The following is a 25,025-nucleotide window of genomic DNA, read 5'->3' on the forward strand; positions in this document are numbered from 1 at the left end:
AAATGTATAATTTTTATATATTCTTGGAGGTTAGAGTTAGAGAAGGCAGAACTGGAGTTGATGGAAAGAGCTTTTCAAAGAATGGGCAGATGGAAAGACAGGAAGGACAATGGTGTGGAGAACTGTTATAGTGCTGAGGGCAGAATGTGGAAGAGTTGTGAGGTCCTGATGTGGGTAACAGACGATGAGAGATAAATTCCACTGCTATACTGTGTTCCTTTGAGGAACAGTGGATGAAATAATGGCTTTGAAAAAAAGTGGAACTATACTTAATAGATATCTTAAAGCAGGGATAATTCACAGTTCTAAACATTTGTGTTTGGCTTCAGAATAGAGATTTATTTATTTTTAAAAGTGGCATTTGAGGTTCTCTCTCTCTCTCTCTCTTTTTTTTTTTTTTTAGAAAACTGTTGTAATTTTGTAATATGAAAAATTTCAAATGTAAAGTGGAAAGAATAGTATAATAAGCATTTGTATACTCATTACTTAGGTTTCACAATTGTTAACTTGCCATCCTTTATTTTCTGAAATATTTTAAATGTTTAAAAGGAAATTATGACATTTTTCCACTTTAATATGCATTTTTACGAAATAAGGATTTTCAAAAATACCTTTAACTTACCTAATGATTAATAATAATTTCCCAATATTACCAGTTCCCAATTATTTCTCAGTATTATCAGTTCACATTCAGATTTCTAAGTGTCTTTTAGAATTTGTCTGTTCAAACCAGGATCCAATCAAGACCACATTTTGTGCTTGATTGTTGTATAAGAAAAGCCTTAAATTTTGAGATTCTGAATGGTGCACTTAACAAAGTGTTGAGATCAGGTACACATCAGGGGTATTTTTAACTGTTCCTGTGTGCCCAGGTGTGCTGCCAGTACTTTACAAACCTCATCTCACTTTCTGTTAAGAAAGGCTCTGAGAGGCTAAGTAACTTGCCCAGTATCACACAGCTAGTAGAGGGAGGCAGAGCTGAGATTCAAATCCAGGTGCCACATTACTAAAATGTGTTGAGTGAAAGCATTCACTGAGCACCAGTTATTATCAAGCAAGGCATGAAGGAAGCCCAGTCGAAATAAGCAGTTGATATGTAAATTGAGGATTGCCTTTGCCATCTTTTTTAAGAATTCCCGTTTGCTGAGTCGTTAAAAGTAGTGACTTCTTTTCTTGTTTGATAAAAATAAAATATTTTTATAACTCTCCAGGTACATAAACCATGTGGTGTTGATAATAAATAGTGCCTTTTATTTATGAATGAATAGAAAGGATGAAGAGACCCCTGAGGCTCTAGAGTTGGGGGCAAGTGTTTTCTTGGATGAGTAGGAAGAGTACCTGATGCCTTGGTGTCCAGGATCACTGAGTTGGCAATAGATTTGAGTTACTCTAAAGAAATTCCCTGCCTGCCATTAAGGCTGGGAGAGAACAAGATGCTCTTGGAAGCCCATGACCACAGTTTTAGTAGCAGCTACCGTTTCCTGCTGCCTCCATAGTTACAGTTTAACTTGCTAAGGTTGGTAGGATTAAATGAAAAGATTGCTTCATGCACCTGCTCTGTGAGGACTGGGTGGATGTGTCAACATAATGGCCCATCTGTCAGTGCTAGGAACTGGACACCCGTGGAGCCCTTCCCCAGCTGCCCTTAAATAACCATTAGCTTTCTGGACTGTGCTTCTTGCCTGGGGGGAAGCTCTGAGTGGGAACACCAGCCCTAGCTCCATCCCACAACCCCGGCTCCTCCCTGTGTGAACTGTCAGAGGGAGTCAGAAAAGTAAGTATATTCGGACTTGCTCCAAAGATTCATAAATCTGACTCCTCCCTTTTGTTAGAAATTGGCTGGCCTCATTGTCAGCTCAATTGTGGCTGACCTGTCCTAGGTGAACAGTCAGATCAAGTATTGGTGATGGTCAGCTGCTGTTTTAAAGAAACCATTTTTATGTGATTAGCTCAAGAATCTCAGAGGACAAACAGTCACAGTAGGGTACGTGCTCACTCTGTTGATTCAAGGATATTCTTGTCATGAATTCTAGCTCTCTGATTCATCTCTGCAGGCCAAGATAGCTTCTGTTTGAATAATGTGAAAGTAGTGAAAAAATACCTCCTAGAGGTGTGAAAGGAGAAAATAACTCCTGTTAAAATTAGATACCCCTTTTTCTTATTTGCCAGTAACTTTTTAAAATCTCTAAATATTTTCTAAGAGGGCCTTACAGAAGAATAAGACACCAACCAAATGATCTGATTCAGGACAGCTGGGGATTAGAGTGTGGCTGGCAAAACCCAAGGGGCTGTTGTTCAGGATAGCAGATGCCTCACTTCCTTTCTCTGAGAGGAATAATTTACATTTGGGAGCTGAGTAGAATCCCAAATGTATTTATGTTGTTACTTGGACTATAGCCCTTATTTTGTGTTTGTTCTTACTTTAAAAAATGTTTGGAGCTGGTGTATGTCATATACTCTTCCTTTAAACTGGATTACAGTCTGAGCCACTGTTATTACTTCCGCCAAGTGTTGGTTCAGAAGGAGAAACTTGTTATTATCTTGGTGGGGAGGTTCTCTCTCCTCCATTGTCCGCCACTGCCGGTTGCCATCTGCCCTGCCTGCCCACATTCCCACCTGCTCCTCTTCCCCTCTCTCTTCCCGGCAGCCACTCTTTAGTACATTTTGGATCTGAAGCTAGAGCAGTCAGTCTCCTTTTATTACATCAGAAATCAGCTGACTTCTAACCTGCTGCTTATCTGTGTTGACTGAAGCATAGAAGAGTTATTTTCCCTCTGTTTAGGTGAGGGTTTAAAAGTTGTAGTAGAGGCTACTAGAGGGGAAGGTTTGAAAAAAGCAAGTCTTTTGCGGTATGGGCCTGAGGATGTAATTAATGGCTTGTGACTCTTATTATCTACATTGAAGTAGCCGGTCAGTTTAACATAATAAGGGATAGGTTTAGGGTGACAGTGAAATTGGGCTCATCATTCGCCCAATTCATTTTTTTAAAAAAATATTTTTATTGATTTCAGAGAGGAAGGGAGAGGGAGAGATAAAAACACCCATGATGAGAATCATTGATGGACTTCCTCCTGCAGGCCCCACACTGGGGATCAATCCCGCAACCTGGGCATGTGCCCTGATCGGTTTGTAGGTCGATGCTCAACCACTGACCACCCCCAAATTCATTCGCCCAATTCAGAGGGCACTGAATTTGACCACAGGGCAGGTGGTTGGTGTCCTTATCTGGGCTAATACTTTTTTTTTTTTTTTAATATATATATATTTTTTATTGATTTTTTACAGAGAGGAAGGAAGAGAGATAGAGAGTCAGAAACATCGATGAGAGAGAAACATCGATCAGCTGCCTCCTGCACATCTCCCACTGGGGATATGCCCGCAACCCAGGTACATGCCCTTGACCGGAATCGAACCCGGGACCCTTCAGTCCGCAGGCCGACGCTCTATCCACTGAGCCAAACCGGTTTCGGCATCTGGGCTAATACTTAAGTGAGGCAATAGAGGGCAGTGTAACTAACTTTTCACTGCCATGAAATGAGTCTGTTCTCAGATACAGACCCTTTCCACGAAAGGTTTAAAGATGGCTGAAGGAGAAGCTGGAAGGAAAGCTGTTTCACTTGATATTTTATCCAGCTTGCGTCTTCTCTGACAAGGGACAGGTAGCAAAGCATGCTACCCCCAGAGGCCATTGAAAGTACTATCATCAAAGCCGTGAAACTACCATTTATTGAACACTATGTGCTAGGCACTGTGCTGGGGGCTTTTTAAATTTAATTTTTATTGTTAAAATTATCAATGCACGTAGTTTAAGTAGCCAAGTAGTTCTACAAAGCTTATTACAAAAAATACCAGTCACCTCCCTGCCTCCCAACCTCCAGTATTTGTTCCCCAGAGGTAGCAGGCTCAGTGTTTGATGTGCGTTACTTCATTTAGTCCACACAACAGTACCATGCTGCAGGTACGGTTATTAGCCCTACTTCACAGCTTTGAGACTTAGGGTACACAGATCCCATGAATTGCCCAAGGTCATGTAGCTAGAGAGTGTTGAAATCAGAATATGAACAAAAGCAGTTGTCTTTTACTCTCAAGGCTGCTCTCCTAACAGTGCACTCCATTGCTTTCCAATATAGATAGTGTTCACACACACATTTTTATCAGCTGAGCTAACAGTTGTGGGCTCGGGAGGACATGCTTTCTGCAGTATACTGCTACATTTCAAATGATGCTGGGGTCCAACCCCAGCAGGTCCAGGGGTCCCCAAAGGTGTGGACGGAGTCGGCGAAGAAGGAATGACACGGAGACAGCCTTCAGTTGATCAGCAGCCTAGCCAGGATCTCTAGCCAGGATCTCCAGCCAAGTTCTGGTCAGGATCTCCAGCAAAGTTCTGGTTAGGTCTCCAGCCAGGTTCTGGTTAGGATCTCCAGCCAAGTTCTGTCTCTAGGTTCTCCAGCCAGGTTCTGTCCAGGTTCTCTTGCCATGTTCTCTCGCTAGGTTCTTCAGCCAGGTTCTCCAGATTCTCCTGCCATGTTCTGTTTAGGTTCTCCAGCCAAGTTCTGTAGCCAGGTTCTGTCCAGGATCTTTTGCCATGTTCTCTCGCTAGGTTCTGTCTCTAGGTTCTGTCCCTAGGTTCTGTCCCTAGGTTCTGTCCCTAGGTTCTGTCCCTAGGTTCTGTCTTCTGTTGTCTTGTTACATCTGTATTTATACCAGTTGATTTTAATCCTGTCAAATTCTATTGCAAAGGTTAGGGCGTTTCTTATCTCCATTCCAGGGAGTAAAGATTATGTAGCTTAAGGGTGATTGTTTGTAGTTAAAGTGATTAACTACCCGCGTGGCATTTAGTTAAGAGGTTTTATTCCCTCCCTAACTTCCGGGGAAAATCCCTACCTGGGGAAACAACCTTTCTCGGAGAGGTGACCTTGGTTAAAACACATAGTGCTAAGGGGAGCAAACATATTAAGAACAGTATGCTATATACGCCAGGTCCCTTGAAACATATGCTGTGCAGATGTTTCTTTCCTGCAGCGACTGTGTCAAGCAGCAAGGATGGACCAACTCCCGGCAAAATGAGGAGCAAGCCCGTTATAGACAAGATATTATGTGACTTCTCTATAATAAGCCCCTCTCCCCATAAGTACAATGGAAGCTACAGAAATCAGCCTTTATCTCTAGCCTACAGGAAGGGAAAAGATTCCCTAGAACAGGGGTGGGCAACCTTTTTGTGAGTGCGTGCCCAAACCAGCAAAATCTCTGACTTAAAATTCTTCAGCGTGCCAACCCTAATTTTTTGAGAACGTGTTACGCCTACTTGATATCTCTTAAGGTGTACGTATGTGAAGAACCCTGAAGAAATAATAAAATTCACTCGAGTGACAAAAACACAGTATATGATGATGAAAAATACATTTATTTTTTTAATGTATACATGTACACTGATAGTCCGACAGAAAACTTTATGACTCCGTTTGATATTATCAGTGGGACTTTTGCTGCTGCATCACTGATGACAGAGATTTTACATCAGGTTTATATTTTGTGGCCTTCAGAGATATGCACGAGCTACTACTTTCATCCGGCAGGCTACTCCTATTACGAGACTTAACAAAATTCATCACTGAGAACAAAGATTCACAAGTGTGTGTGGATGAAACCAAAATACTGGTTGGATCTAGGAAGGCAGGGAGAGTTAAGGCAGAGGCATAGAAATTGCTCTTCCCCTCTCTCGTCAATCCATGTTTATGGTCTTTAAGATAACTTGTTATGTAAAATTATTTATTTATCTAAGATGCACCTACACTGAATTTATCTGAAAAATAAAAAAGTCGATATTAAGAAAAAAAATTGTAAATGGAAGATTATAAGAGAGGGTTTCACGTGCCAGCAAAATTTACTGGCGTGCCAGGGGTTGCCCACCCCTGCCCTAGAACCTCCCTAGTCAATTGGGTTTAGGTTTTTGTTGAAATTGAAATTTCCACTAGCTCACTCTTGTGACAACAACACCTATGCCTCTTGCAGTCACAAAACCTATTTGTATTCCTTGATCGTTGTCAAAAGATAGTCTCTGGAGTTTTATTTTTCTGGAACAAATGTAAAATCTCCCTTGAACATACTTAGCATTTCAGAACGAGAACATAGTTAGGGGCTATCTTACTCCCTTTAAAGTTGGATTTTATTTCTATAAAGGCTCTCTTGAAAAAGAATATTTTAGAAAAAAGGGACAGCCAGTATAAGCCCTGAAGTGGAAGTTTACCTGGTTTTTTCAAGGAACAGAATGAGTGAGGAGAAGAGTAGAGGGAGATGAAGTTGGAGGACGGAAACCAGGTCATGGAGGGCTTTGTGGACCCTTGCAAAGCTTTGGGCTTTTGTTCTGAGTGACAGGAACATGAAAGGTGAGCAGAGAGGTGATGTGGTCTGTCCTAGGGTTGTAAAAAGATCACTCTGGCTCTTGTGTGGAGAATATAGGGCAAGCATAGAAGCAGAGGACAGTAGAGAAGTTAGCACAATCATTCAGGGGAAGTGGGGGAGTAGTTTGGACCAGAGTGGTGGCAGTGGAGGTAGAAGGTCCGAGTCTGGATCCAGTTTGTAGCCAACAGGATTTGCTAGTAGGTCAGAATGGGGGATGTAAGAGAGGGTAAAGGATGACACCAAGGTTTTTGGCCTGAGCAACTAAATTTAGGATGGAATTGCCATCAGTGGAGAAGGGAAAGGCTGGGGTAGAGGTGGAGAGTGATCGGGAGTTCCATTTTGGGCACGTGGACAGTTTCTCTAAACATCCAAATGGAGGTGTCAAGTGGGCTATTGTATATCCAAATTGGGTATAGAATTTAGGAGAGAGGTCTGGGTGGAGATGAAAATTGGAGAGTTGTATTGTGTGGATGGCATCTAATGCAGTGAGACTGGCTACAGTGCACTGAGTGCCGGAGTGTAGAGCATGGTTTCTTAGCCAGTGGACTAACGCTACTGGCATTCCAGGCCGGAACAGTGTTGGGTTGGAGTGGTATTATGCATTATAAGATGTTTAGCAACATCTCTGGCCTTTACCTCCCCAACTTTGAGTTTAAGTACCAAAAATGTCTTCAGACATTGCCAAATGTTCCTTGGGCAGAGGCGGGGGTGAGGGGAGTGAGGGGAATCGCCCTGCCAGGGGACCACTGGTAGAGATAGAGAAGAGGTCCAAGGACTGACATAAAAATACTGTGTCTAATGTGTAAACAAACCACTTCAAGTTATCCAGGCCACCTTTACTGCTTTTATTCTTAATTCACAACACTTGTGAGTTTTGTAATTACACTGTTTATTTGACAAACTAATCAGGAAGTTGTGATTTACTCACATTCACAGAGCAAATTGGGGGTGAAATTGGGGTTGGGCCATGGGCTGGAACCCAGGTTGAGCCTAATGTTCTTCTAGACCACACTGATGAGGTTTGCTGGCAGAAGCAAAGTCTGTTGGCTATTCTCTAAAGGTAGTTTATATACTAAGTGTCAGCTTGTAGAGATCTCCTTGTTCATCTTCAGCAGCTACAAACGACTTTGTGACCAAGGAGGAAGCAACGCAAAGCAACTGAGGAACCTGCATCCCACCCCCACCCCCACCCCCACCCCTGCCTCAGGTTTGCTGGCAGATTAGCACATTCTGTACCAAAAGGGGTTTGCCAAGAGCCTCTGGTTTAGTGATATTTCGATGAATCCCTTTTGAAAACCCTGAGGAGCCAGGAAAGCCCTGCCAGCCTTGCTGGTGTTTGAACTGGCGTGGGTCATGTGTACATTAAAAATAAATTAAGCAAACACCGTGAGCCTTAGAAAATGTCTTTTGTTGTTTGTAACATTACTATCTAACTGAGAATAAAAATTATCTCCAGGAACTCTCCCTTTTGTACCTCAACAGCTTCAGAGCTGCTTTGCTCCCTTTTATTTGATTTGGGGCTCTGAGTATTATTTTACGCTGATGTGATGCTGGGCAGTCTTAGAGCTGAAACAGAGCTAGTGTTCCCAAGGTTGCCAGAATATTTTGTTTTGATTGTAATGATACATTCTCTTACCTATACTCTGAATTTAGCATTTTAATTTCTGATGAAAGTTCTCAAACTAGGACTAGCAAAATTACAGGTTCAAAGAGATAAGTGTAATTCACAAGTGTGACAATTTTCTCCTGGCCTAGATGCTCAGGTTTCAAATGACTTGTCCTCAGCTAAGTCTGCTGTAACTGCATTTCTGGCAGGACCAGATGCAGAATGGAAGGTTACAAGCTCTTGTACCGCAGGGGGAATATGTGGGCTTCCTGAGACAGTGGTTCTCAACCTTGGCTGCACATTAGAATCACCTGGGAATCTTTTTTTTTAAATAAATCTTTATTGTTCAGATTATTACAGTTGTTCCTCTTCCCTCCCCACCCCCCTATAGCTCTCCTTCACCCAGTTCCCACCCCACCCTCTGCCCTTACCCCTCCCACTGTCCTCATCCATAGGTGTACGATTTTTGTCCAGTCTCTTCCTGCACCCCCACACCCCTTCCCCCCTGGTTCTATTATATTCACCAGTGTACTCTGTTCATCAGATTTTTTATTCACTTGACTTTTAGATTCACTTGTTGATAAATATGTATTTGCTGTTCATAATTTTTATCTTTACCTTTTTCTTCTTCCTCTTCTTGAAGAATACCTTTCAGCATTTCATATAATGCTGGCTTGGTGGTGATGAACTCCTTTAGCTTTTCCTTATCTGTGAAGCTCTTTATCTGACCTTCAATTCTGAATGATAGCTTTGCTGGATAAAGTAATCTTGATTGTAGGTTCTTGGTATTCAGCACTTTGAATATTTCTTGCCACTCCCTTCTGGCCTGCAAAGTTTCTGTTGAGAAATCAGCTGACAGTCGTATGGGTACTCCCTTGTAGGTAACTGATTTTCTTTCTCTTGCTGCTTTTAAGATTCTCTCTTTGTCTTTTGCCCTTGGCATTTAATTATGGTGTGTCTTGGTGTGGTCCTCTTTGGATTCCTTTTGTTTGGGGTTCTCTGTGCATCCTGGACTTGTAAGTCTATTTCTTTCACCAGGTAGGGGAAGTTTTCTGTCATTATTTCTTCAAATAGGTTTTCGATATCTTGCTCTCTCTCTTCTTCCGGCACCCCTATAATTCGGATGTTGGTGCGCTTGAAGTTGTCCCAGAGGCTTCTTACACTATCTTCATATTTTTGGATTCTTTTTGCTTTTTGCTTTTCGAGTTGGGTATTTTTTGCTTCTTCGTATTTCAAATCTTTGACTTGATTCTTGAGATCCTCTTGTCTGCTGTTGGATCTCTGTATATTATTCTTTATTTCAGTCAGTGTATGCTTAATTTCTAGTTGGTCTTTTTTCATATCCTCCAGGGTCTCACTAAATTTATCAACGGTTTCTAGAAAATTCTTGAAAAACCTTATAACCATGGTTTTGAACTCTGTATCCAATAGTTTGCTTTCCTCCATTGCTGTCATTTGTGACCTGTTTCTTTGTCTCCGCATTTTTTATGCTTCCCTGTGTTGATAGAGTGGCTTTGTGTGCTAGGTGTCCTATAGGGCCCAGTGGCTCAGCCTCCCCAATTACCTGAGGTGGACACTCTTGGTGCACCCCTTTGTATGCTTTGTGCACAGTCTTGTTGTAGTCTTGTTGTAGTTAAGCCTTGATTGTTGCAGGTATTACTGGGAGGAATTGACCTCCAGGCCAATTGGCTATGAGAATCAGCTGTGTCTACAGTGGGAGAACTTCTGTGCTGAAGACACCCTTCTGGGGCAAGACTTGCTTCAGTGGGGCTTTGGTGCTCACTGAATCTGCCCCCTGAGTGTGTTCCTTATGGATCTGAGGAGTTGTAATCTGGATGGTCCCACTCTGACCACTGGGTACACTGGCTCTTGGTGCTAATTTAGCCTCTGCCTGAGGCTACCCAGCAGGAGCTACGGAGAGATCTGCAGGTTTCCCTTCCTTTTTTGGGGTACGGAGGTGCCCAGATGAGGCCCAGCTGTGAAGCAATGCAAGCTGCTGTGGGGCCTTGGGCCTTCTCTTGGAAGTTCTGGGTCTGTCTGGCCCAGCTGCAATTTGTTAGGTAATTTTCAGATTGCAAAGGGCCAAGGCATTCATATGCAAAAGCCTCTGCCGCAGCCTGGGTGGGACGGGGTCTTAGGGAATCAACAGGGCAGAGCAAGCAACTATGGCTGATCCTCAGCCCTGCCCTAAGGGGCCCCGCGTCTCAGTGTCCCGGCTGCAAGCACCTCTGAGAGAGAGCCACCCTCAAGTTCTGAGTTCTGCCCGCTGCCAGACAGTCCAGTTTCTCCCGTATGAGTCCTGAGTCCCCAGAGACTTCCCGGAACTGGAGTTCAGAGCAGTCGGGAGCTTGTGACTCCCTCCCGATTCAAAAAGACAGCCGCATCCTCAGGTGCCAGCCCCTTTCCGCTCGCGCTCGAGCCTCTGTACCTCTGCACTTAACTTCCGCAGCTCCTCTGAGTCTCAGTGTGCTTTTCTCTTTCCTTCTAGTTGTAGAATTTCCACTCAGCCAGCCTTCCTGTAGTTCTGGATGATGTCCATTTTGTCTTTTCGTTGTATTTTTGAAGTTGTTGTGGGAGGCAGCAATTTCCGGTGTTTACTTATGCTGCCATCTTGGTTTCTCTGGGAATCTTTTTAAAATCCTGATTTCTGGGCCTCATCCTCTGGAAATTCTGTTTCTTTGTTATGGGGTGAGGCCACAACATTAGTAACAAAGAAACAGAATTTCTGGAGGATGAGGCCCAGAAATCAGGATTTTAAAAAGATTCCCAGGTGATTCTAATGTGCAGCCAAGGTTGAGAACCACTGTTCTGACAGCTCAGCTAAAAGTGAGATCCTTTCCAAAGCTGTGGACATTCACCTGCAGAGGAAGATGGTCCTGGGTATTTTGTTGTGCTCAAAGAGTCACTTGAGCCCAGCCAGCGTGGTTCAGTGGTTGAGCATCGACCTATGAACCAGGAGGTCACAGTTCGATTCCCAGTCAGGACATATGCCTGGGTTGTGGGCTCCATCCCCAGTGTGAGGCATGCAGTGGGCAGCTAATCAATGATTTTCTCTCAGTATTGATGTTTCTCTCTCTCTCCCTCTCCCTTCCTCTCTGAAATCAATAGAAATAGAGATATTTTTAAAAAGTCACTTAAAACTTTGCTTTACACAGAGATAGATTCAATATTATTAGTCGATTAGTGAGGCCTTCTAGATGCTCAGCTGGTGCTAATTCTTTTCTTCAAAGAATTTGCTTTCTGGCCACAAAGACGAGCCTAGCTCATAGGAAAGAATGAGAGCCAGTAAAGATAGAGTATATTGAGTCCCAGTTGACTTTTAAATGCTCATATAAGTTTGGAGGAAGGAGAAATCAATGTGGTTTGGAGTAGCCAGAAGAATGATACCTTCATAGATGATAGATTTAAGCTGAATTGGAAGAAAGAGGTATGACATGCAGGAAGACCCAGAGGCAGCCACAGGCAAGATGTGTTCACGGGACACTGGCCAGCCTGACGTGGTGAGTGAGATGTGCTTAAAGAGGGTGGGGCGAATTTTGGAGGAAGATCTTTGAAAGCCAAGCAAAGGAGAGTTTACTTTTAATGTGAAAGGAAGCAGTGCCAACATTGCTTTTGAGCAGGGGAGTGGCGAGATGAAACCAAATATGGCTGAATAGGACCAAGGAAACACAGTTTATTCTCAATTAGCCAGTCACTTGGGGGGTTGGGGGAATGGTGTGAATTCATTGTAAGAGAGATGGGGAAGACAATGGCGTGTGAGGAAAATGTAGTTGACAGAAGGCACCAGGGACCCCAGTGGAAATTCCGAGAGGAGATGGGACCAGCAGCCTCACCCTGTTCCTTCACAGGACTCCCACAGTGCAACACCAGTGGCCACATGGCTAGGAACTTGGATAAGTTTCTCTCCTTTTGGGTGTCCTCCCCAGTGAGACTCTTGGCCAGTTTTCTTCCTTTTTAGGCATCTCCTCTACTGGAGGACATGGCCAGGAGAGAGCTCTGTCTGCCAAGACCCCATCTGCGCTAGAATTACAAGTAGCAAACAGCTCTTGCTGAAGCCTTTCCTGAAAGGGGAAGTCAGACTCAGCAGTGTCCTCCTTCTCCCTGTAGAACTTTAAATAATGTGTTCTCATTCACAGTTTTTGAGTTTTACTCTTCACAGTCATTTTCATGATTTGTCAGAGGGTAGGTAAAGGCTGTAAGAGTTGCCCTTGGCCAGGGGGAGCTGTGGATGGATGGGAAAATGGAGGATGAAGGGAGAAAGAATGAGGGATGTATGATGAGGGAATGGGGGTGAATGGGCAGAGGGAGAATGGATGGATGGATAGATGAGAAGGTCCCCAACAGGGCTGTAGAAGTTAGTTAAGAGCAACAGAAAAACTGTGTTACAGAAGTTAAATATAAAAAATGACTTTTTTTTTTTACAGGGGTTTTAAAAAATAGATTCAGCATGCTTGTAACTGAATTAAGCTTCTTTATATATATATATATATATATATATATATATATATATATATATATATTTTTTTTTTATTGATTAAGATATTACATATGTGTCCTTATACCCACGTTACCCCCTACCCCCCCCTCATGCCCTCACCCCCCCGTTGTCCGTGTCCATTGGTTAGACCTATATGCTTGCATGTAAGTCCTTTGGTTGATCTTTCCCCCTTACCCCCACCCTCCCCTACCTTCCCTCCAAGGCCCGACAGTCCAATCAATGCCTCTCCGTCTCTGGATCAGTCCTTGTTCATCAGTTTATGATGTTCATTATATTCCACAAATGAGTGAGATCATGTGGTATTTATCCTTCTCTGACTGGCTTATTTCACTTAGCATACTGCTCTCTAGTTCCATCCATGCTGTGGCAAATGGTAAGAGTTCCTTTTTCTTCTTCCTCTTCTTAAAGAATACCTTTTAGCATTTCATATAATGCTGGCTTGGTGGTGATGAACTCCTTTAGCTTTTTCTTATCTGTGAAGCTCTTTATCTGACCTTCAATTCTGAATGATAGCTTTGCTGGATAAAGTAATCTTGGTTGTAGGTTCTTGCTATTCATCACTTTGAATATTTCTTGCCACTCTCTTCTGGCCTGCATGGTTTCTGTTGAGAAATCAGCTGACAGTCGTATGGGTACTCCCTTGTAGGTAACTGACTTTTTTTCTCTTGCTGCTTTTAAGATTCTCTCTTTGTCTTTTGCTCTTGGCATTTTAATTATGATGTGTCTTGGTGTGGTCCTCTTTGGATTCCTTTTGTTTGGGGTTCTCTGAGCTTCCTGGACTTGTAAGTCTATTTCTTTCACCAGGTAGGGGAAGTTTTCTGTCATTATTTCTTCAAATAGGTTTTCAATATCTTGCCCTCTCTCTACTTCTGGTACCCCTATAATTCTGATGTTGGTACGCTTGAAGTTGTCCCAGAGGCTCCTTACACTATCTTCATATTTTTGGATTCTTTTTTCATTTTGCTTTTCCAGTTGGGTGTTTTTTGCTTCTTCGTATTTCAAATCTTTGACTTGATTCTTGCGATCCTCTGGTCTGCTGTTGGGAGTCTGTATAATATTCTTTATTTCAGTCAGTGTATGCTTAATTTCTAGTTGGTCCTTTATCACAACATCAAGGGTCTCATTAGATTTCTTGAGGATCTCACTACATTTATCGGCGGTTTCCACAAAATTCTTGAAAAATCTTAGAAAGGTGGTTTTGAACTCTATATCCAGTCGTTTGCTGTCCTCCATTTCTGTCATTTGTGACCTGTTTCTTTGTCTTCGCATTTTGTCTGCTTCCCTGTGTTGGTAGAGTGGTTTTGTGTGCTAGGTGTTCTACAGGGCCCAGTGGCTCAACCTCCCCAGTTACCTGAGGTGGACACTCTTGTTGCACCCCCTTGTGGGCTTTGTGCACAGTCTTGTTGTAGTTATGCCTTGATTGTTTTAGGTGACACTGGGAGGAATTGACCTCCAGGCCAATTGGCTGTGAGAATCAGCTGTGTCTGCAGTGGGAGAACTTCTGTGCTGAAGACACCCTTCTGGGGCAAGACTTGCTTCAGTGGGGCTTTGGTGCTCACTGAGTCTGCCCCCTGAGTGTGTTCCTTATGGATCTGAGGAGTTGTAATCTGGATGGTCCCACTCTGACCACTGGGTACACTGGCTCTTGGATCTAAGGAGGTGCTAATTAAGCCTCTTCCTGAGGTTACCCAGCAGGAGCTACGAAGAGATATGCAGATTCCCCTTTTCTGGGGGGTTTGGGGGTGCCCAGATGAGGCCCACCTGAGAAGCAATGCAAGCTGCTGTGGGGCCTTGGGCCTTCTCTTGGAAGTTCTGAGTCTGTCTGGCCCAGCTGCAATTTGTTAGGTAATTGTCAGGTTGCAAAGGCCCTGGGCATTCATATGCAAAAGGCTTTGCAGCAGCCTGGAAGGGGCGGGGTCTCGGAATCAACAGGGCGGAGCAAGCAGCTATGGCTGATTATCAGCCCTGCCCTAAGGGGCCGTGTGTCTCAGTGTCCCGGTAACTGCCGCCAGCACCTCTGAGGGAAAGCTGCCCTCAAGTTCCGAGTTCTGCCTGCTGCCAGACCGTCTAGTTTCTCCCCGTATGAGCCGGGGGACCCCAGAGATTTCCCGGAACCGGAGTTCAGAGCAGTCGGGAGCTTGTGACTCCCTCCCGATTCAAAAAGACAGCCGCGTCCTCAGGTGCCAGCCCTTCCCCGAGCGCGCCAGAGCCTCTGTACCTCTGCACTTTACTTTCGTAGCTCCTCTGAGTCTGTGTGCTCTTCTCTTTCCTTCTAGTTGTAGAATTTCCACTCAGCCAGCCTTCCTGTGGTTCTGGATGATGACTGTTCTGTCTTTTAGTTGTATTTTTGAAGTTGTTGTCGGAGGCAGCAATTTCCCGTGTTTTCCTATGCCGCCATCTTGGTTTTCCTGAATTAAGCTTCTTAAACACAGTTTTGGCACAACCAAAACATTGTGAACTGATCTGCCTACCATCAGACCTAATGCTTAAAAGTAGGTTTATTTTATTTTCTTTGGCTTGTTCTCACAGTCATCCTCAGCCAGTGCATAAAATACATGTGTGAAGTTTTGAGGACTGTCACATGAAGTGGCATGAACATCAGGGTTAAAGCATCTGCAGATGTTCCCATCATGCTGATGTGGCACCATTGTCCCACTAGAAGCCTCCCCAGGCTGTTGGCATCCATCAAGGGAAGGGCCTGGTTTGAGGATTTCTGGGAGAGTCCTCGTTGTCTTGCCCATTACTCCTGTCCAGACTGTTTTATTTCTAATTAACGAGAGGCTAATGAGTTTGATCAAGGCTTAGTCTCTGGCCCTTGCCAACCAGGTGTCCCCTCTGATGAGCAGGGCCTCATCACGCCATGTTTGCACTATAGGATCAGGCTAGAACTTGGTACTAAGCCCTGTACTCTTCTGTATTTGTACTCTGTTTACATAAATGGTGGAAAAGGAGCAGTAGGCGGTGGGACTGGCCCAGGAAATGAGGAGGGCCCTCCTGGTACTACCAATGCTGCCATCAGTATGCACCACAGAGCTTATTAACCTTTAACCTGTGTGAACCATTTTATTTATTAAAATCAAATCACAAATAAAAGCAAACTAAAGACAGGTATGTGAAAGTTTTGTGTTGTAGTGCTTTCTAAACAAGCTTTCATAGAGAAAAAGAGCAACCCAGAAAGTCCTCGTGAGGCATCCTTGTTTCCGGAGCAATTTCAGCCTTCCTTTTTCTCCTGCAAGGTTAAAAACAGAGAGGTGGCTCACTACTGCAAAGCATTTCAGTTCATTCATTTGTTTCACTTATGTCTGAGTCTTACAAATGGTTGCTACCCTCATAAAAGGGCAGCTTGCCTTCAATAACACTGTACTTCCTACTGTTGAAAGTTGATGAATAAATCTTTTTTAAAATTCTAGCTGAAATAGAACTAGTTTCCAGTTTTTTAGTACTTTAATATACATTTAATGTTTTCCATCTGTGTCAATTTTTTGTATTCCTTTTTGAAAAGTTAATTTGATGTCTGCGAAATTTTAGGAAGAATTTTAAGATATTGTAAGTGCACACTCATGTAAGATCAGTGGCAACCAAATCACTGCTGGGTGTGACCCTGCTCTTCCATGGGGGCAGCTGTAAACCACTGTGAAATACGCGTCAGAATTATTTTTTAGATTTGCTTTTGAAAACAAGATTGTAGGTACTGGCTCTTATTTTATCCTTTCAGTAGATTGTGGTAAATGAGACTAAGCTTTTCTTCTATGCCTATAAATGTTCTCTCTTTCTCTCTCTTTTGTGTGTATTGTTTTGTGTTTTGTTTAGAGGGAGGGAGGGAAGGAGAGAGAGAGAGAGAGAGAGAGAGAGGGAGAGACATTGATCCGTTGCCTCCCATATGGGCCCCAATCAGGGATTGAACCTGCAATCTAGGTATGTGCCCTGACTAGGAATTGAACCCATGACCCTTTGGTTCATGGGATGATGCTCCAACTAACTGAGCCACACTGGCCAGGGCGATATAAATGTTCTTTTTAAAAAATGTTTTTTAGAAGTAACCAAATATAACTTGCCGAAGTTATCCCATTGTGGAAGTGCAGTTCAGGACCTTTCATCCCAATAGAGGCTCCTGCTCTTAGCTGGTGAGGATGGAGCTTCTGTGCTCTAAGAGAGCTTGCCTGTCCTGTAGCCAAGGGAAGGTCAGGCCCCAGGGCTCACAGCTATGGCAGCTGTTCATGGAAAGCTTAAGAAAGGTTGAGGTAAACAGGCAACACCTCAATCCCTGTGGTCGTAAAGGCTGTCTCTCCTTCCCCAGGAACACTTTTTTGTCCCCTGACAGATGTGAGGCTGCCCCAAGAAATGGAGCTTTAGCAAACCCATTTCTGTGGGAGTTGGGTAGGTATGGGAGAATTGGCCTTCAGACCTGGAGTCAGGTAAAGGAATTCTTTTTTGGGTCTGAATGTTCCTCCCTTGTTGGCCTGGACCAGTCCCGCCTTGCTGTCTGTAGTGCTGCGTCTGTGGAGAGAAGTGGTTCCTCAGAGAGGAGGCTGGCCTTCTGTGTCAAACTTACTGTTTTGTAATCATGCTAATAGCCTCAGTTTTTGCTTGAGTTGGAGTTTAATTCAGGGCTCGATAGTACCATCTAATATGTCTGTACCTTGACCTGTTTTCCTTATTCGTAGTGGTGCAACTGTGACAGGAAAGATGTTGGTAGTGTCAGGTTAGTTAAAATAGTTGGCATTTGCTTTTCCTGCAGATAAAGTAGAATTGCTAGGCCCCAGAAGAGAGTGAACATTATCTGTATTGCCAAACCCTGCTTTTTGGCTGGGGTTGGAGACATTAGCCCGAGAACCTGTTACACCAGGTCTTGGAACTTCAGTAGAACCTGAAATGTGGTTGGGCCTCCTGTTTTGAATATACCTCCATCCCACTGGTAGGAAAGGCTCTTCCCACTTGGCCTCCTGCCATCGGACGCCCTGAACAAGCTGTTCTTGGAATCTCCACCAGGCTTTTCCTTTATAACTGGTGTTGCATTACCTGTGCTCTGTGATCCACTTGTTACACCTATAATCTTGCATGTATGGAGTCTGGATGATAAAGGGGTTTTGAAATAGAATTGTTTTTTTTCTCCCTTTCTTGAAGTGGTGGTAGTTAATTTGGGGGAAGGAAAATACAGCTTGTTCTCAAGTCACCTTTCTATACCAATTAAGCAACAGCTTCAATATGCCATGCTCTGGGTGAAAGGGAATTGGGTAGCATTTTTCTTTCCAAAAGGCATGGGACCTCAGTCAGTAAATAGAGGGCCAACGATAACTGCGGAATCTAAGCTAGGTAAATACCACACCAAATGAATGGTCTAAGGGCCAGGGCACTCAAGTGGAAATCTGAAAATGCCCATGTCTTTATTTCTCTCTCTCTCTCTCTCTCTCTCTCTCTCTCTCTCTCTCTCTCTCTCTCTCTCTCTCTGTATCACACAACCTATTTTATTTACCTGTAAAATAAGAATGTACGACAGCTCTTTGGCAAAGGCATAATTTCCCTTCTCCAAGCATTTCAGACAAGTTTGAAGGCTAGTTTATAAAGGCCCATGTGAACCGTGTGGAGCTTTGGTCTGGAAAGCAGTTAAATTTAGGGTAAAGGGGAAATATTTCATAGAAAACATGCTGTTTGGTTTGGAGTTTTCTTTCCTCTGTGCCATCCCTTCTCCCTCCCTCCCCCCCAGGACAGAGACCTTTGAGCATTGTATTGGTTTTCAATCTTACGGGAGTCTCAGCCTTTATTGCTTTCCTTGGGTTGTCCCGGATGAGTGAATGTTGTTGGGAAGAACTGAGAGCAGCTCGTGTTAAGCTGCTTTACTTGCCACCTGTGGTGTGTGTGACCCTCTGACCAGGTCCCACAAAGTGGAGTCTGAGAGCCCTTTGCTACCCTGGCCCCCGCTTGGTTGAGTGGGTAGGTGCCATGGCTACTGAGATGGTTACAGCCTTAGCTTACCTGCTAGAGGCTTGATTGGCGTAGGGGCTGGCAAGACATGTGACATTTTGGCATTTTTAAACACCACTGCTCTACTTACCAGCTCTGTGCCCTTGATTAAGTTACCACACCTTTCTGAGCTTGGAGATCATACTTGTCTCAACGGATCTTTGTAAGAATTAAAGAGCAGCACCTGACACATGGTTGATGCTCCATCAATGTTGGCCTGCCTGTCCTCCAAACGCACCTTAGGCTCTTTTGTTCAGTGATACCACAAGCAACTCTCTAGCTGGTCTTTTGTGACTTTATGTCAGGGGAGGGGATTTAGAAGCAAAAGCAATTTCAATGCTTTTCACTGAAACACACACACACACACACACACACACAGAAATTTGAATCTCACGTTTTCTATTTTTTAATCTCCACCTGAGGATATGTTGTTATTGATTTTTGAGAGAGAGAGAGAGAGACATTGATCGATTGCCTCCCATACATGCCCTGACCAGGGATCGAACCTGCAACCTTTTGTTGTATGGGACAGTACTCCAACCAACTGAGCCACCCAGTCAGGGCATAGTTCCTATTCTTGGCAGTTTTTGACTGCTGGTGTAAACATGACCAAAGCGCAGTTTTTCATGGAATACTGTTTTTCAGCCTCCTGAGCCAAGGCATTTGGTGTCAAACTCCTAGAACCTTAAATGTGGAAAGATTTAGGGAGGAACCTGAGATCCTCGAGGTGGGGATCTTACTCAAGGGCAGAACCCAGATCTCTCCTGTTTCTTTTTTATTGATTTCAGATAGGAAAGAAGATGGAGAGAGAAATAGAAACATCAGTGATGACAGAGAATCATTGATTGGCTGCCTCCTGTACACCCACACTGGGGATCGAACCTGCAAACCGGGCATGTGCCCTGAATCAAACTGTGACCTCCTTGTTCATAGGTTGATGCTCAACCACTGAGCCACACTGGCTGGGCTCCTCTCCTATTTCTACATAACGTGGATCCCACTACAGTGCAAACTGTGCAGGACCAGCAACCCCCCTCCAGAGACCCCAGCCTCTCCTGGGACCTGGGGGCCTGTGACAAGATGGATGGCATAACCCAGACTCTTGTGTTCCCAGGCCTCAGCAGCTATTTAAAAACTTAAGTTTAGAGGGGCTAATACTCCTGTGACTTGGAGGGTCTGACACTCTAGGTCAGTGGTTCTCAACCTTGGCTGCACATTAGAATCACCTGGGAATCTTTTTAAAATCCTGATTTCTGGGCCCCATCCTCCGGAAATTCTGTTTCTTTGTTAGTAATGTTGTGGCCCCACCCCATACAAAGAAACAGAATTTCCGGAGGATGGGGCCCAGAAATCAGGATTTTAAAAAGATTCCCAGGTGATTCTAATGTGCAGCCAAGGTTGAGAACCACTCGTCTAGGTAGTAGTCTGAGAAATACCTGTCCTCTTTCAGTTATTATTTCAGCAAATACTTACTGGGTGCCTGCTAAGGGCCAGGTGGCGTGCTGGGGAGATGACAGCAAAGTCATACTGAAAAGGGATTCTTCTAATCACTGGCAACCAAGCACCTTTATTTCTTTTCAAAGAAACATGCCTTTTTTTTTTTTTTTTAAGGCAATTAGGTTTTAACTGCCCACATCCCATTAAGCTAATAGCAAATGTCATCTCAGTAATTCTTGTACCTCCTCCCTCCAAGGGCCTAGATTCAGGATTCTTAAAGTAGTTGCCAATCAGGAAGCCCCTCTCGGGTCATTTGTTGTGGCTGTGGCTGAGGTGCCTGTTCTCTGTTCCCATTTGGTTCCTTTGGTCCAAGGGCCCTGCTGCTTCTGGGCCAATTTGGGGTGTAGGACAATAGTGAAGGTGGTCACCAGTTATCTTTGCCCTCTTGGTCTTAGCAATGACCAGGTCTTTCCCAGGAGCACACTCCAGGGCGGGGCGTGGGAGTGGAGGGAAGCACAGGTCATCCTGCACCAAGTTCATGCGGCTGCTTTTGGTGTTGGCACATCTTAACCAGAGGAAAAAGTGAGATTGATGCCTTCTGCACCCAGCCAAGCGGGATAGAAAATGCCTTTGAGAATTTGGATTAATCCTTATTGTCATGTGGCAAGGGAGAGGCATTATGGGGAGAACTAAGGTGAGACTTGGGTTTGAAGCTTGGGTCTACCTTTTGCTACCCATTGACTTTGAGCAAGTCTCAGTCTCTTCAGTCATATCGGTGTAATAATACTCACCTGGCTTTTGGGATGAGGGTTCAAGAAGATGTGCACAAAGCTGCTAATACCGGGCCTGGTAGTGGGTGCCAGTAGATAGTTGCTTTTCTGCTGCAGTGTTTTTGTCGTTGATAAAAGTTTTGTCATTAGCCAGCAGTAACCTACATTGTAGAAGTTAAGGGGCAGCAAGAGAATCTTTAGCTGAGAGGTGGTGACATTTGTCAAGAAAGAAAGCAGGCTTTGTGAACTAGATAGAGGAAAGTTGAAAGATGAGGAGTCTCTCCCGAGTCTCCCCGCTCTGGATGGTGTGATCGAGTGAGAACACTTAGCACCTTGAAATGTGCTCATGTTTGGCATGGCAAGGACAACCCTCAGGCTTTGTCTGTGCCTTGGAGCGTCCCTGTGGCTCACTGGGAACTGTGGATTCTTTTACTTGGTTTCGGTTTTCAAATTGTACCTGCTGTGTCTACCATCACTGACTGTGTTCACTCTCTTCCAGGGGCTCCACGGGCCTTACCCCTTCGGCCAGTCTTAAACGGGTGTCAGCAAGAAGAAAAATTAACAAAAGACAGAAGGTCTGACTTTGGTGGGGGGCGGGCAAGGGGTTCCTCAGGATTGCAGACCACATCGCACGGACCTCTGGCTCTGACCGTCCATCCCGGAAGAAGAGGAAGAAGCAGAACAGACTAGTTTTGAGTAAACTCAGTGTGCATGTGTGAATGCTGAATCGCTGGAGTGGTGTTGAGGCTACCAAGAAGAAATCCATGCAGCCACCTTGGGTTTTATTAGGCGTCAGTCTAATAAGTCATTAGGTCACTCGGGAAGGGGAAAAAAAGCTTAAAATGGGGGAAAAAAGCCATCTTTTTAAACAAAAATTATTTTGCCTACAGACAGGTTGTAGTTTTGAGCACATGTTAATTTTCCCCCTCTTTCCGCACTTTTATTTTATTTCTTTTTAAATAAGGGATAACATACTCTTTATAGAATAGCTGCTTGCTCTGGGAGCGATTCAGGTTCAAAGCTGGTGTGGTGTGTGTGGGGCTCTGTAGGCAGTGCTGCAGGAGGGCGTCAGCTGTGCCACGTGACCCAGGAGTCTAATGGTATCAGCCATTGAGCCAGCGCCCTTTTCCTCTTCTTTCTCTTTAGTCTTTTGTTGATTTATACCTTTGACATTTGTATTCATCAACCCTGCGGCTTGTTACCATCAGAACCTCTCTGAAAGACCAAACTTCCCTGTGTGCCGGCAGAGGAAGCCTTGAGGACGGATCTCAGGTGGCGTGGGAGTTTCTGAGGCTGAGAGGTCTTCTGCACACACTTGTAACAGTTCAGATTGCTTTCTCCCATGCTTCTCCTGGCACAAAGGCCATCATACTTGCTGCTTTTTGGCTTCTTCATCCACAGTGGCTCCCCGTTCATTCTGTGCTGCGTTTATGCGTGTGCCACGTGCACAGGGTGTGGGTGAGCTCACCAGCGAGTGTGAAGTGAAGGTCCCATTCTTCTCTGTTGTCACACAACTCCCTTCCCTGTGTTTCCTCTCAGTTGTCTTTTGTGGTGTTCTTACAGCCTGTTAGTGGGGGCTGAGCCTTTAAGGTATGAAAATACAGCCACAAGTGGGGAATTGCCATGGGGAAGCGCCAGAGTTGCTCTGTGATCTTGGAGACCACATTTTGATGGAAATGAGAGGACCCCATCCTGAGCAGGATGCCTGGTTGTTGGGAGGTGGTGGGACCGGCCCACCCAGCCAGAGCAGAGTGGCTGGCTGCTCCCTTGGGCAGGTGGCCCCACTGGCATCCTGTGGATTCTGAGCAGGTTGAGATGTGCGTATCTCTGTGGGAGGCTTGAACCAGGCTAGAACAGCTGTCTGCCAAAGAAACAAGAATATGCAAAGTCCCTCTTCTCTTCTCACCCCCTCCTTCCCTCGAGTGTTGGTTGGTTTGATAGCCAGGAGGTATGGATCTAGGATCAAGGGTGCGGTTGCCTGCCTATTACCACACCCCAAGCGTGCGAGTCAAGGAAGGAGACCAGGTGATGAGTGGCTGCAAGGGGTCATATAGCCTTGATGTGGGTGAGGGTCTGCCTGCCTGTCTGTCTCTGTCTGGGTGTGTGAGTTCCAAAAATGTGTGTTGTTTGTTCCTCCTCATCCTCTTCTGAGACTGTTTTTTAAAGCTTGATTGTGGGAGATAAGCTTGTATGAAATTACCCTTTTGCCTCCCCACCTCCCAAGAATTAAAAGGGGGGGTAGATTTTTGTCCACTGGAGAAGCCCTAGGGGAGAGTGGAGACAGCCTGCTGAGCAGGGCAGTACAGCTGGGGCGGGGACTGGGCTGGAGCACCAACTTGTGCACATGAAGGGTGCCCCATTCCTGAGTGGAGAACCTGTCAGGTGCCCAAGCCAGGGGATCATGATGGCTTTTTGGCTGAGGGCGCTATTGGGCCCAGACTGCCGCGACTGTTGGTGCCAACCTCCTGGGACACTGCCACCCTGGAGCCCACCCATGCCCAGCATTCTCCTCATTTGAGAGCTCTCAAAGCAGCACATCTCCAGCTGCCCCTGGCAGGATCATGGGGGCTTTCCATCCCCTGATTTCCTGGCTTCCTCATCTGCTGCACGCAAGGTGCCCCTTCACCATTTCCCAGGAGGGACGGCCTGCGGTTGTTCAGCAGAGGCGTCCTGCTCCTCTTGCTTATAGGCAACCCGACCTGGCAAGGAAACTGTCCCAAGCACGCTGGCTTCCCTCCCAAGAACAAACCATTTCTGTACACATCCTCGCAGAGGGTCAGAGCAAGGGCAAGCCATGGAGTGGGGCAGGGCGCCCCCTGCTCCCTAGCACCAGGGGGCTAGCAGTGCCATTCATTCGGCCTCCTCCCACTGGTTTGAGGGCTGAGCAATGCCTAGAGCCCCTCCTCCGCTGCTCATAGCTCCTGCTCCTCTTCACCAAGCAGCAGCTGCCAGTGGGCAGGACCACCAGTGTCGTACCCACGGGGTGACACCGACACCATCTTTAGGGGCCTGAGCAGTGTGGGAGGCAGAGGGGCTGAGGCTTGGGAAGAGTCTGTCTGTGTGCATGGAGTGAGGTGTGTGTGGATGTGTGTGCACGCGTGCATGCTTTTTTTTTCTTTCTGTCACGGGGACAGTTGAATTTGGGGCATTTTTCTACAAGAAACAGACATCTCTCCCTCCGTAAGGACTGGCTGTAAACTTGAAGCCCATCAAAGGCAATTCCAACCTAGAAAAAACCTAAGCAAGACAGCTGGTGTGGCCTGAGGGTGGCCAAGGTGGGAAATGGGCATGAGAATAAATACCTCCCCAAATTCAATCTGAGCCCCAGCAGGAGAGGATGGTGGGGTTGCCAGGGCTCAGAAAAGCAAGCTGATCCTCAACCCCACCCTGCCTTGCCTTTCCTTTGTTTCTGTGGGTGAATGCTGGAGCGGCGATGGCTGCCCTCCACCTGAACAGTGGTGTGTAGTGAGCAAGCTGGGTGGGTGTTTGTAGTGGGGCTTTGTGGTGCCTGGGAGGAGATGAAGATGAGGAGGTTTTTCCTTACTGTATAAATGAATATTTGTATGATTAAATTAACACACCAAAAAATGTCCATATGTGTCAGTGGGTTTTATTGTACCCTGAAGCCCGCTGTACCTGCTTAGCCCCATGGTGGTTCTCTTTGGTCTCTGGGTCTGTCCCTTTAGCAAGTGGAAAACCCTGAGGTTCGTAGGTCCTGGGGTTATAATTAGACTAGAGGTCCAGTGCACAAATTCGTGCACAGGTGGAGTCCAGCCGGCCTGCCCTGATTGGGGCGGTGGGGGGGGCCGGGGGATGGCCAGCCATGAGGAGGGGTCGTGGGCAGTTGGCCGGCCCTGTTCCCTGGTTGAACTCCTGGTTGAATTCCCTGTCAAGGGGTAATTTGCATATTAGCCTTTTATTATATAAGATTAGCTGCCCTTTCTGGCTCCTAGGACCCCCGGTCCCATGTGTCTGTTGAGCACTACTCTATCCCAGCTTCACTGGGGTCTGGCACATAGCACAGGAAACATCCTAGACTTAGAAGGGGGAATGCCTGGGAATGCATCTTCCTTTATGTGTTTCCCATGGTGGTCTCCAGGCTCTCCTTCTGTCATATTATGGATTAGGGAAGTTTTTACAGACTGGCCTGGGATCCTGAGAGTCAGGTAGGGACCACACTCCAGGCAGCTGGCAAACAAGTATATATGTATGACACGCCTAAGACCTTGGCCAAGAGATGGGGAGGTGGGTTACATGGTCATCAGCATGAAAGAAACTTAATTGGCAAATATGATGGCAAATGGTGGGTTCACTGGATCCATTCCTTCCTGTCTGTAACACTCCTTTAAAA

General features: G+C 45.3%; 1 protein-coding gene across 1 annotated transcript in view; it reads left to right on the plus strand.

Annotated features, from left to right (window-relative positions):
- Window positions 1-24,266, plus strand: part of ILRUN (inflammation and lipid regulator with UBA-like and NBR1-like domains) — a 106,346-nt gene extending 82,080 nt beyond the window's left edge. Inside the window, exon 5 of the mRNA XM_070418731.1 lies at window positions 21,174-24,266. Coding sequence (XP_070274832.1) covers window positions 21,174-21,209 — 36 coding nt within the window. The 3' untranslated portion in view covers window positions 21,210-24,266. The remainder of the gene's footprint in view (window positions 1-21,173) is intronic.
- Window positions 24,267-25,025: the final 759 nt, after the last annotated feature.

Source organism: Myotis yumanensis, unplaced genomic scaffold (genome assembly GCF_028538775.1).
Source record: "Myotis yumanensis isolate MYYU_CA2020_CCGP unplaced genomic scaffold, mMyoYum1.0.hap1 SCAF_6, whole genome shotgun sequence".
Lineage (NCBI taxonomy): Eukaryota > Metazoa > Chordata > Mammalia > Chiroptera > Vespertilionidae > Myotis > Myotis yumanensis.